The sequence below is a fragment of the Rhinolophus hipposideros genome (genome assembly GCF_964194185.1).
Source record: "Rhinolophus hipposideros genome assembly, chromosome: 9".
Taxonomy (NCBI): domain Eukaryota; kingdom Metazoa; phylum Chordata; class Mammalia; order Chiroptera; family Rhinolophidae; genus Rhinolophus; species Rhinolophus hipposideros.
The window spans coordinates 25,808,380-25,821,944 of NC_138055.1; the positions used below are offsets into that span (position 1 = coordinate 25,808,380).

Genomic DNA, 13,565 nt, shown 5'->3' on the forward strand with positions numbered 1-13,565 from the left:
TCTTTCTGAGCGTGATGTTTAATGCTGATAAAATTTGAGAGAACCTAAAAAATAATGACAACACATTGAACTTCTGTTTTTGGGTTCCTGACACTAACCTTAATGCACATCTGATATGCTTATGGTTTCTTCCTCTTTTCCTCAAGACAGAAATAATTCCACTGATTTAGTCACATTACTTTTCAGATCAGAATCTCAAACCACAGGAAAATCATACAAAGTATTTGGAGAAATTCTCATTTGCCTCTTAATATCCTTTTAGCCCCACCCTGTGCCTGGGGAGGCAAAACTCAAATGAAAAGCATTACCTGGACAAACATGGCCTCTGGCTTCCAGTTAATTCAACTATAGTGGCGTGCTAGCATGATCAGAGGGTATTTATTCCCCTAGCTCTCTCCCTGCCTTTCCATGTCCAAGGCAAAGGCTGCCTGTTCCATATCTTAGGCCGTGGCCCCTGTCAGACAGGTCACAAAGTTCCAATAAACACCTCCCCTTTAATTCTTAGGTCTACCGGTAATAGTAGCTTCCAAATGCACATCTCACCACCGTTTTTGGTTCCCTTAATCCTTCTGAAAACTTTATAAAACAGCATCTTTATTAAATGGCCTTAGATACCCTTGAGTGCCATTTGTTTTCTTCTATTACAGAGATCAATGATTGATCCAGTGAGACACTGAAACAAAAAAGAACATTGCAATTTTGCAGATTGTGGGATTTACAGACTGTAAATTATTGAGGCATGACCTTTGGCTGTAAGGAAAAATGGCCAATAATAATTAAAGTATCAAATTTCTCAATAGCAGTGTAATAGCTACAGGATGTGACAGAAATGGCCATTTATCCACTACATAATTCATTCTTCCCTTCTAAAGTGTAGTTATCATAGAAAGTTTGCTAGCCAGGCAAAAGTTACATTTATCTGGCCCAATATTTAGATCCAAACATGAGCATTACATTAGTAGATGTGGATGGGATGTTATTTCTAGGTTATGGCTGTTAAGAAGAAGGTGTGGATTTGTCACCTTCTCTTTTACTTTCCAATGGTTTAAATGAAGGACTTTAATGTTCCACAAGACAGAAGGAGCCCAGGGATCATTTGGAGGTAACCCACTAACTAGGATTACTGAAGCTAAAATGTTATGTGAACAAGAAATACAATTGTCTTGTGCTAAATGACTGAAAATTTGAGGTCACAGCAATTTTGTCACAGGAACTGCATTAGCCTAACAAACGCAATGTGTATATTTATTTCAGGGATACAATCCCTTCCTAGCTTTTTTGTTTAATGATACGCAGTTTTCTACAACTCCTTACACTCTGGTTCGCCTAACATGAGCTATCCTCGTACATTTGTGACCCTGATCATCCCCATGCTTCATGTCCTATACCAAATATAAGCACAGGCTTGAACTTCCATACTTTTCATCTTAACAGAATCTGATGTATTCACCTTCAATATTTGCTGCATTGTAGAAACCAGAGCAATTAACATGTTTTATTATTGGCCATTTTGTGTTCAGTTCCTTTCTCATTTCCTTCTTTGATAAGTTGTGCTTTGGCTTAAACTTCATAAACTTCTACTTTCTGGATGAAGATGCATTTGTCCTATTCCTTAAACTTAAACATATTTTCCCACTGGTGGGAAAAGTAGCCAATTTCATTTCTTTGACCTGCTCCTGACTGCAAAAGGAGTTATTTGTCTCAGCTTCTCGTGGGGACTGTGTGTTGCCTATCAAAGCATCACAGACATGCAGGAGGAAGAAGTATACAGCTCCCTTCAATGGGATACTCCATCATCAAACCCTTACCAGAAACATCTGTCTCCTACCAAATATTCAGGTAACCCAGTCTAATTATTTACTCCAATACTTTGTAGTTTATCTTTTGTTTCCTGTTACCTAATGAACCCAGGTGATTTTTCTAACGAGGTAACCCACTTAAAAATATGATAATGTGTATGATACACCAACATTAAAAAATGAAATGAGGTGTAGGAGGAGTAAGTAAAGGTGAAAAGAAAAAGAGCAATGCCTTTGACAAATGTGTAGTACTATCTCTTTCTCTCTCTCTTCTCTCTCTCACTGGAAAAGACAAAGAATTCCTGGATTTGGAAAATAAGTGACAGAAATCATGTTTTTTTATTATTTTAGTTTCTGCATAAAATACTTTGCAAATTATCTGATAAATATTAAGAAATAAAGAGAAAAAGACATGGAAAACCTGGCAAAATCTAATCAGCTTTAAACTGCCTTCTATAGTAATCAGTTCCGTTTTTATTATTTAATATTTGTATTCATTTCCCATTGTTGATGTCAAAAATTACCACAGACTTAGGGGCTTAATACAACACAAATTTATTACCTTACAGGTCTAGAGATCAGCAGTCCAAAATGGGTCCTACTAGGCTGAGACCAAGGTGTTGGCAGGACCGCATTGTCTCTAGAGGCTTTAGGGAAAAATCAATTCCCTTGTTTTTTCCAGTTTCTAGAGCTGCATTTCTTGCTTTTCATGGCTCATGTTTCATTCCTCCATCTTCAAAGCCAGCAGCATCATGTCTACTTCCATCATCGTATAACACTGTGTCCTTCTGGTCCCCCACCTCTCACTTACAAGGGTGCAAATAAAACAGGATAATCTCCCCATGCCAAGATTGTTTACTTAATTACATCTTTGAAGTCTCTTTTGCCACATAAGGTAACACTTACAAGTTCCAGAGATTAGGACACGGGCATCTTGGGCAAGGGCATTATTCTGTTTATCGTACTATCCAAAGATAAATTTTAGCTGTTTTTCTCTGACTGGTGTTGGAAAGCTAACAAATCACACATTCTTCATTTTTCCTTCTGAGATAATTGCAAAATTACCTGGGAAAATGTTTTTGTTTTTTTTTATCCCAAACTCTATGTTTAAAAGGAAATATCTGAACCAATCATGTTCAAGTGATACTGAAAGGGGATGAGAATGCAATACAGTATTTTTACTTCCAAAAATTAAAGCTTGCCTGCACTGTACACCTGAAGCTGAAGCTGAATAACATTGAATGTCAACTACAATTTAATATACATATAGAAATGGGATATAGAGTACAGCATAGGGAGTAAAGTCAGTGGAACTGTAATAGCTATATATTATGTCAGAGGGGTAGTAGATTAGGGGAGGGAGGTTATCACTTTGTGAGGGGTGTAAATGTGTAACTATTACACTGTTTTGTACACCTGAAACTAATAAAAATTAAAGCTTACTACATGGTTTGCTATAATATCTAAAATATGTAACATATAAGTAGTTAGTAAGGTTGTGGCATTATGTAACGATGGGAGAAGTATGTTTTAAATCTGTTCAATTTGACATTTTTACAGGTCCAATGTATTCCAAGTTATAAGTTGCATTTCAAAGGGTTTGAGTTCCTTTTTTTCCTGTTACTGTTACAAAGCCTCATCTATTCTCTACTCGGAATGCCTAAGGTTAATTTTTTCGTTTACTCAGTCTAGTCTTATCCTGATCCATCCCTTTCACCTACTTTCTCTAACTCAATTTCATTGTCCCTATTCCTCATTTAGGAACATGGTGTTTTGTGATGGTGATTTTATGTATTTTTTGCGTGGGCTCATTAGGAACCTCGGTTTTCTTGGGCATCAAGTGTAAGTACAGAAGGATATCTTCAAAATAATCTATGTACATCATATACTACATATAGCTTTATATACAGTTATATGTATATTATAAATAAAACATAATTCATAAAAAGATAAATGAATCAATTAGACACATCTAAATGCATATTAATGATATAAAATATTGGCTCTCTAATTTAGGTCATGGGAACTTTATTTGGTATAACTCTAAGCACTTGGATACTGTTAATGACTTTTCATGTTCAACTGAATGGTGTTTAACTCAAATCTAATGCTGTAAGTCTCTTTGGGAACAATAATGCAAATATTTATATTATGATTCAATTTGTACATCACATTAGCATGCCAAAGCATGCAATTTTAAAGATTTCAGTATATACGCTTCCTTTAGAATAAATATAAATTTATTCTAAATTTGACTTATGCCGATTATTTTAATAAGAGTTTTTCACTTTATTTTAGAAAGGGTACAATCTAATATGTTTAAAAGCAAACCTAAGAATTTTATTTGGGCCGTATTTAGTCACATTTATTTATTCCGTTTAGTTCAAATTTGAGACACGTTTCCATCTCTAGCAAGTGAATTTTTTATAAAATATAATAATTACAGAGCTGCAAGTTCCAGAAAAAGGACTAAGAACCTTTGTAATCACACATGCTAGTACTCAGAACTATGCTTAGACAGAGATGATTGTCTAGATAATTCTTTCTGCTTGTATAATTTGGCAAATCATTTCTCTATCTAAGAGGCATTAGGTGGTGGGGAAAGTTATGAGTTCTGAAATGAGGAAGAGAAGGGTTCAGATTTGCTTCCACAAAATACAGGAAACTCGTCCTTGTTCAATGTTAATTATGAAATCATTTTCCTGGCGGTTCTGAGAAGAAAGTTTCAATAATTACTAGGAGCTAATAAAGTGTATTTATTACCTTGTCTGTCTCCTCAAATAAAATTTCACAGCCCAGCATAAATCTCAGAACTTCCAGAATTTTCTTATGTCACCTTATCCTCCCTCTGTGTTTTATCAGGAAAAAAATATTTAAGTCAAATGTTAGTCCATTTTTTAAAAGAATCTCACATTTAAATATCTGCTTATCAAGTGGATATACTGGAAGCATATTTGCAGAGCTAAAAGAGAACTAACAGATAAGTCAATTAACATATAATAATCTAATTTCTTCTGTAAAAACTGGGAACTTTCAATGGAATATTGCCAAGCTCTATTCTCATTACAAAAATCCATATTTAACTGACATTGCACATATCAAGAGATATGGTTTAAGTTTCAGTTCTAAGAAATTTCAATGTTGTTTTATAAACTAGGGTAAGAAGATGAAAAAAACTACAAAGAACACTTTTAATTAAAAACAAAATTAACTGCAGATGCAACATTTTGAAGCAATGTTGTCAAGTGAATGGGATATAGGATTTGTTTTTATATAAAAATACATTTGTAGTCTCTAGTCACTAATTATTATCTAGCCAAAAAGCATATAGTGCATACTAAGGATGTTAATAAAAGCACACTGTACGTTTTCCATGTTCTCAAAAAATTTGCTGGCCAGTGGATACTTAACTTTGTCTTCTTCTCCGAGTAGTTCATGAAAGCTGTTTAGATAAATTAAAGACACTCATGCTCCTAACATATTCTGTGTTATCTTAAACTGCATTAATTAATTTTGACCCAGAAATCCCACATTTGAAAATTTTTCTGGTAAATAAACCTGCATGTGTAGCAATAGGGGGGAAAAAGATTGGACAAAACTCAAATGCCTGTTATTAAGGGACCATTTAAGTCCATAATGATACATACACACTATTTGATACTATAAAGCAAGAAGGAGAAGGGTGAAAAAGAGAAGGAGGAGGAAGAGTGGTAAATTTAAAGGTAAATAGAAGTAATTTCTTGCTTCCTTCTTACTATTTTGTAGTTTCTGGTTTTTTTCTGCCATATTACTTATGTTAATTAACTTACTATTTTAAAAAACTATAGTGCAAGATATTTTCTAAGAAATCAGACTTTTTTCATTTGTTTTTACCCTTCTTTTTCATTTTCCTAATTCATCGATTAGGTATCACTTATAACATTTTACAACAGATAGTTTTATTTCTTTCTTTTTGTTCTTAGAAACATTTTGTCTTATAGTTTCCCAGGTAATTATATTGTTTAATCTTTATTTCTCATTTGTAAATTGATTACTACCCCAACACTAATAAAGGTACAATACATTGCTTCCCACTTAGGGGTACCATAAAGAGAAGTCTCATTTCCTGTTCTCCAGTTTTATTACAGTTTTATGTAGTACAAGCTTTTTAGATAGTAATAAACAAGGCAACAATAACCTCAAAAAATCGTTAATCTAAAAAAATCAATCAAAATTAGAAATTTTAGAATAATTCGAATTTCTAAAAGGAAGATTATTATTGTGCATTGTCTAAACAAGCTAGATTATCAACAGGATAAGATAAATAACACCACTGTCCTACTCCTCACTCTGGTTAGAGCCAGCCTTTTACTAAGAAGGAAAATAAACAGCTGGCAGCCTGGGTTACTTATGCTATCCACAGATGGATGGCGCATAAACGTCTGCTTTCTATAGTCCATGGCTCTTAGTTTTTAGCATTTCCTTCTCAATAACAATGTTGATGACTAAAATAGATCAGAATATGCAGGTACAAAATTAAATATTTTTTTCTGAATACTGACTTGACCAGTTGAACAACGTGCCGATACAAATTGCCGTTTTTATGCACAAAATTCCCCTTCGTGACAATATTCTCTGTTAGGAGCAGAGCCCAATTATATCCAAGACTCCCTTTGAGACAGAGCTAACTAGCATATGTACAATAGTAAACTCAAAAGTAGAGGACAGAGGGAGTTGGGGGAAAGTAATACTATCATAAGACTTATTGGATAAGTATTTTACGAAATTTATTCAAAAAATCAACCCACAGTTTCAAGAAATTCTATGAAATACAAACATTATAAAGAAAATCGATATCTATGTTAATAAAAATATTTAATAAAATAGAAATTGGTAGATACTTCATAATATGATTTTTAAAAAGAACTGCCTTAATAAGCTAGCCAGAGTTGTAGAAAAGAACAATTGAAAATTAATATAAAAGTAATATAAAATTAGAGAAGGATTGGTCCTATCCAATATTTAAATAAATTATAAACCTAAAATAACTAAGGCTATGTTTGTTGAACTGACAGATGAAAAGATAAGTAGGTGAATTGAATAGAATGAAAATAATAGAAAGACTGTATAACCAAGTACTTCCTTGGAAGTTTACAGTAAATTAAAGATGGCAAATAAGGAGTATGGAGAGGGGGGATTAAATAAAGGTATGAGATAACTATGTAGCCATTGGGGAAAAAAGTGTTGAAGTCATACCTTATAATTTACAACAAAATAAATTCCATCTACATCAAAATGTAAGTGTGAAATATATTTATAAAAGTTTAATCTCAGGTATCAAACTTTTACTAAAAATAACAAATAATGTCTGATCAATGTGGGATAAACTACCACAAACAAAGTCAAAAAACAAACTGGAAAAATGTAATTGTAGTTCAAATCATACCAAAAGCTAACTTTACCAAAATATAAGTGCACTAACAGAGTCAATTAAACAGAATTGGTTGCTAAAGAAGACTCACAGGATAGTGAGTCCCAAAATGACACTGCTTACAAATCTATAGTTTACTATAAGGAAAGGGTACAACTTAACAATAGCATTAAAGTAAGGATATTTGTTACAATAAGAGGTGTGGAGAAGCCAAGTACAGGCAGGCACCTTTTTCTCTCCCATAAGTGTCCTTTCAAGACAATTTCTCTCTTGGGTCAAGAACCACTGATGTGTACACAGAACACCTTGGTACCACGGAGACCCAAACAGTGTCTTGCTGGGAATTTTTGTATTTTGCTGATCACATAAGCATATTCCTGCAAGATAACCAGCATCAGCAGCAGAGCCTTCTCAGAGTCTCTTTGTTACCAGGGAAAAATCATCAATCATATGTCGCCAATAAACAATGCTGATAGCTACTGTAATCTGGCTCAAATATTCTCAGACTGATGAATACAAAGCTACACTATTAATCAGTATGTTTAATGCCTTTTCCAGAGTCAGTGCCACACAAGAACTTTAGAAACACGGTTTGGGCTGATTCCAGGCCTGCTAAAATTAAGTCTCACAGCACAATACGGACCTCATATAAAACTGTAAGGAAAAGACTAGAAACCCAGTGAAAAACGACAGGGAATGTAATTATACACTTCATACTCATAGAAAAGGAAATACAACTGACTTTTAATTAAGTGTATGTGAAAAGAGTTTCAACATCAAACATAAAAAGAGAAACGCAAATTCAAATGATATTATGATAACATTTGCAATAGTGTATAGTGCAGGTAATTTGGAAATATCTAAGATCTAAATGTACATAACCTTTGACCTAGCAACTTATCTTAAAAATACACTTGCACATGTATGAAATTATGTATGATTAAAGTTCTTTATTACAGTATTAATTTCTGTAATATCAAAAGATTACAAATAGCCTAAAAGTCGATGGAAATGATTACAATAAATCATTATACATCCATACAATGGAATTCTATTTAGTGATTATGAAAGAACAAGAAAGCTCTATATTAGCTGATATAAAATTAGATCCAAAATATATTTTAAGTGGTAAAATGAAAGGTGCATAACCATGTAAACAGATTGTTGCTGTTTGTGTGAAGGAAAGACAGGGAGCTTCATATTTATTTGCTTGTAAAATTCAAAATATTTTTGGAAGAGTAAAAAATAAATTGGTAAGCCTGACTGCTTTGGGAGTATGGAATTTGGGGAATAAGGACATAGAGGAGGCAAAAAGTCTTGCTGCTGTGTATCCTTTGTAGTTTTTGATTCTGGAACAATGTAAATTTGAAACAAAAATTTTAAATAATGCAAATTAAAGGCACAAAAATAATTAGCAGTTTGTAGTTGTCTTTAGTCTGTGCTGAAGGATGACTTTGTTATAATTTGCTAGGAATTTATTAGAAATTATTGTTGTTGGAAGTGTTCCAGGTGTCCTCTGTTGCAAAGAAGCAAGAAGAAAAACTCATCCAACAGGACACAGCGCTGTTGAACTTCACACAGTGGAAGACAAAGCATGACCTCCAGATGAAATATTGCCAAGCCTTGATGCAAAACTCTGTTAGCTCAGGTAACTGATATAAAAAGAAGCTTTCACTGTGCAGATACAAATGTATGCACCACATCCTGAAAAGAAACAGTGATACACATTTTATTCTCTGCAAAATTGTGGTCAGCATTTTATAATAAAAAAGATTTATTAATAATTTTGATTCACTCTCCAGTTCAACCTTATTTACATATTTCAGTAACATGTGGAAAATACAGAGGTTCCAAAAAATGCAGATAAGGAAAACACACAGTCAAATTTCAAAGTGAAATGTGTGAGATTGGTAGGTTAGATTAAAAAGAAAAGCAACATTCTATGTTTTATCCAATCACTCAAATTTATACATGTCTTTAATTATAACTCCAAAATCCTCAGTCTATTTAGTTTAGATATTGTTTTAGATTAAAATTTAGATAACTCTTTGAGCAAAAATTTCATTTTGAAAATTAGAGTATTTACCATAAAATTATAATAATGCAGGATTCACATATTTTTAAAAATTCTATAGTTATTTCAGTTTTATCTTTTATATTCCTTATTAGCATTTTAAACCTAAAATAGCAGATTTCTACCTGTCAAATAGTTTGTAAAGTATTCTGTGGTTACTTAATTAGCATTTAATAATACTTATGCATATAATTTAGAAAATTAACTTCCCTTTAGTGGATACCATGTAAGCAATCTCCAATGAAAGAGGTCAAAAAACTACCCTAGCTCCTTCTATTTTTTTTAATTAAAATTTATTGAGGTGACAATTGTTAGTAAAGTTACATAGATTTCAGGTGTACAATTCTGTATTACGTCATCTATAAATCACATTGTGTGTTCATCACCCAGTGTCAGTTCTCCGTCCATCACCATATATTTATTTGATCAGCTCCTCCTGATTGAAATTGAGCCACGTAAAGGTTTAAAGAATCACTCTGCGAAACAATGTTTTAAATTTAGCAGGCTATTACAAGCATTAGTTAGGCCCACCTCTGAGCCACCAACCTTGAGTCAATGACAGTATCCATTTTGGAGACCTGCCAATCCAGCATATTCCCAAATCCTTCAACTGCCATTGTCAACACTAATTATGCTATAACTTTAACAGTATTCAGGATATTGATTAACATGGATTCCAAACAAAAGATATTGAAAAGCCTTAAATAACTCGACATCTGGGCCATGGAGACTGATAATGAACTATTTGTGATTCTCTCTAGAAACTTGAGTTGTGGCAGCCATAGTGTCTTTCTGTCTATAAAACTGTACCAGAAACACTTAGTTAAATTCTTGCTCTTTGGTTCCTCTTTTATACATTTGAGCATCCTTCTTTTGTGAATATATTCTTTCTTAAGACAAGATTCTGTAAGACTAATTAAACATTATGGCTGTGTCTTCGTTATATCAAAGTCTAAAGGTAAGTATATTGGTTACTTATGTATTTCTTCAAGTATCCTCACCCACATATTTTCAAATTACTTCTTTAGGTGCATTGTTTGTTCTCTCCATTACATATGAAACATTTACATGTTTGACTCTCGGAATTTAAACATCAATTTGAGTCTTATTACTCAACTTGCCTAATAGTCCAATACATTTCCAACTAGATTGGGCCACTAAGATTAACAGACATGAAACAATAAGCAAACAAATGAAGACTGTAAATGATGTAAACTTAAAGAAAGATTTATAAAAATAACATAATCAGATCAATTATTATAGAAGAGAAAGAATTTGAAAAAGATATTTCCAAATTAATTTTATCTTACAATATTTCGTAGAGACCTATTGCAGTTTGAAATGATCATATAAATCTTACTGTAGTCAGCCTCAGAGAAACTGAAATTGGTAAGTACTGTGGAATATGAACTATTCGGATAGGGTGTTCAGCTTCATTAGGAGTTCTTTTGAGGAGACATGCTTCTAATATTTTTACAATAACTTTAATAAAATAAAATGTTGTGTTTAAAGCTCATAACTGCAGCCCTTGTCCACACAACTGGATTCAGAATGGACAAAATTGTTATCATGTCTTTGAAAATTGGAAAATGTGGCAAACCGGTAAAGAGGATTGTTTGAAGGAGGGTTCTCATCTTCTACAAATAGACAGCAAAGAAGAAATGGTAAACACTATTTTATGGTTTCATATAATTTTGGAAATACCATGTTGTCCATTAAAAGGAAGGACTGAATATAACCAGATAGAATATCTCAGTATTTTATAACAGTAGCATATTTGTTGTAGTAAAGGTTTAAAAGAGATAAAATGGGAACTAGTATAGTTTGTTAACCTTTTAATTAGAGAAACAAAATACAGGATGGTTATCCAAAAACAAGAAGAACATATTAGTTCTCTGACCTTTATTAATCAAAAAGGGGAGGGATAAGGGAAATACTGCTTTTGATATGCTAATCTACTCCAAGATACAATACTTATAACTGTACATATGTTTTAAATTTATTATTTTCAATGCTATAGGATAGTATAATAATCTATAACAATTTGGTAATTATGAAGGAAAAGCAGAAGTATAAAAAGTGAGGTGATGTCATGAAATGGAGAAGTCTGTGAAAGTAAGCATTTGCTAAACATTAAACCCAGTTTACTAATATTTTAAAAAACAAATAATAAGATATTTTCCTGAAATCATTCTACCCATAAGTATGTATGAAGTAGAAAGTTACTCATTTCTGAGCTTATTAAAAATGTATGCCTATTATATTCAGTAATTAATCGAAGTTCATTTTCACAAGAATAATGGGAGAGCAATTTGTTAACGATATGCAGTAGACCAAGGCAACTTGAACTGACTTATTACAATTGTGAGTTTACACTATTTTTTTCTGTGCAAATTTGGTAACAAAAGTTAGTAATGTTTCTTCTAAGAAACTATGCTTACAGTTTAGTTGGTTCTGGAATCTTCTAAACTATTTTGCATATTGACATATACTGGAAAAAATGACCTACCTATGTGGTCTATGATGTCAAGGATATTTTTATTTCTCCTGATAATGAGGCTTCAGTAGAGCACTTTTTTGATATATACTATCTGCCAAACTCTAAATCTGTTGAAACTATTTTAATACCAGGTGCTTGTTTTTTCCATAGTCCTTAACACTATACTGATCATATGGTAATAGAAAAAAAAAAGTCTATAGAATGTATTTCTTCTTTTAAATAACCCCCCTCTCTCTTTTTCCACTTTTCAGTTTCCCATTAGTTTTTGTCTAGGCAAAATAGCACACTTTACATTTCATGGTAGTTTGTTGTTGTTGCTTTTCACCCCCTCAGCTCACTATTCCGATCTTGTTTCTTATAGGACTTTATCACTGGCAGCCTGAGGAAGATCAAAAATGGTAATGATTATTGGGTGGGACTGTCTCAGGATGGAAACAGCTCACTTTGGTTTTGGCAAGATGGCTCCTCTCCTTCCCCTGACCTGTAAGTGTCTAAGGGAAAAGTCATAAAGCTACAAGAAAAAATAGAAACATGAAGGAATTCAAATGTTAATTTTATTTTATACCTTAGATTTCCCCCAGGAGATATAACCAACATTATAATTTCACAGACTTCTGAGGTAATTTAAGAGTAGTCTCCTGGCTTGTAAATCCTCCTTCTCAGCCCATTGGCTTTACCCTCTAGAGCATTCCTATCAAAATCTGAGAGTCTGAATGAACAATATCATTAAATTATCAAGTATATTTCCTTTGTATAATTTAATGAGTAAAGAGTGCTAAGGGAAAGAGAGTATAGTAATTACTAAGCAATTTCCAAATTAAGCTTTTCAGATAGAACCAAGGAGATTGGTGAACAGAATCAGGTACTTTAGTATATTGAGAATTAATCATCAAAAAAGAGATTCTAATTCTTTCTTTCTTTCTTTCTTTCTTTCTTTCTTTCTTTCTTTCTTTCTTTCTTTCTAATATGTGGCTTATTAAAATTATATTAACATTTTTATTGAGAGAAAACAGCTGTTATTTGAAGAAGGAGGACAAAGCTACTACAGGGGTTACCATATTAAGATAAAATAAAACAAACAAAAAGCTACACACCCCTTATCAGTTACCCACAAGAACGTCACTGTAAGCTCCATACCTAACCTCAGATATACTGACTTGCATCTCCAGGTTGCCAAAACAGAGACCCAAATCAACTCACCAGCTCTGTGGATACCTCAGAGACAAGTTCCTTGCTTTCTCTAATTGCACCAGTTGGAAGCATTTTATCTGTGAGAAGTGTGTGTTAAGATTCTCTACCTGAAGAAACTGTGCTCAAAGTGACCTATTGTAATAGTATTTGGAACAGCTTATTGAAAAACCTGCCACAAAATGCCAAAGAGCAAATGTAGAAAAAGACCAAGGTGAGGGTGAGCAAACTAGCTACTTGGGACTCAAAACTTATTTTTGCATTTACACTGGGTAATATTCTTCAATACTTTCCAGATGTCCATTTGACATTGTTCAAATTGCCAAGAATAAAATTGACTTAGAGTTATAGAAGACAAAACCCTGAAGGTCTGAGGACAAATTAAAGAAAAATCATTTCCATATGTCATTTTTTTAATTTTATTTTTTTAGTCTGTAGAGACTGTAAACTCTACACAGAAATCTATAAATCACTGGGGAGATTATACAGTTTTAGCTAACTGATATTTTCATAAATAAATAAAATAAAATGTGGCCTTCAAACTCACTGTCTGCCAGATCTTTGTACATATTTGCTAGTCTTCCAGACATTAAG

At 32.9% G+C, this 13,565-nt stretch overlaps 1 protein-coding gene across 1 annotated transcript; it reads left to right on the plus strand.

The window, feature by feature from the left end:
• Window positions 1-1,748: 1,748 nt before the first annotated feature.
• On the plus strand, window positions 1,749-13,085 carry CLEC9A (C-type lectin domain containing 9A; the record flags this gene model as incomplete). Its single annotated transcript, XM_081059310.1, has 6 exons — window positions 1,749-1,839; window positions 3,561-3,641; window positions 8,711-8,857; window positions 10,796-10,947; window positions 12,145-12,266; window positions 12,953-13,085. The coding sequence occupies 6 exons, from the start codon at window positions 1,749-1,751 to the stop codon at window positions 13,083-13,085; spliced, it is 726 nt and encodes a 241-aa protein (XP_080915436.1).
• Window positions 13,086-13,565: the final 480 nt, after the last annotated feature.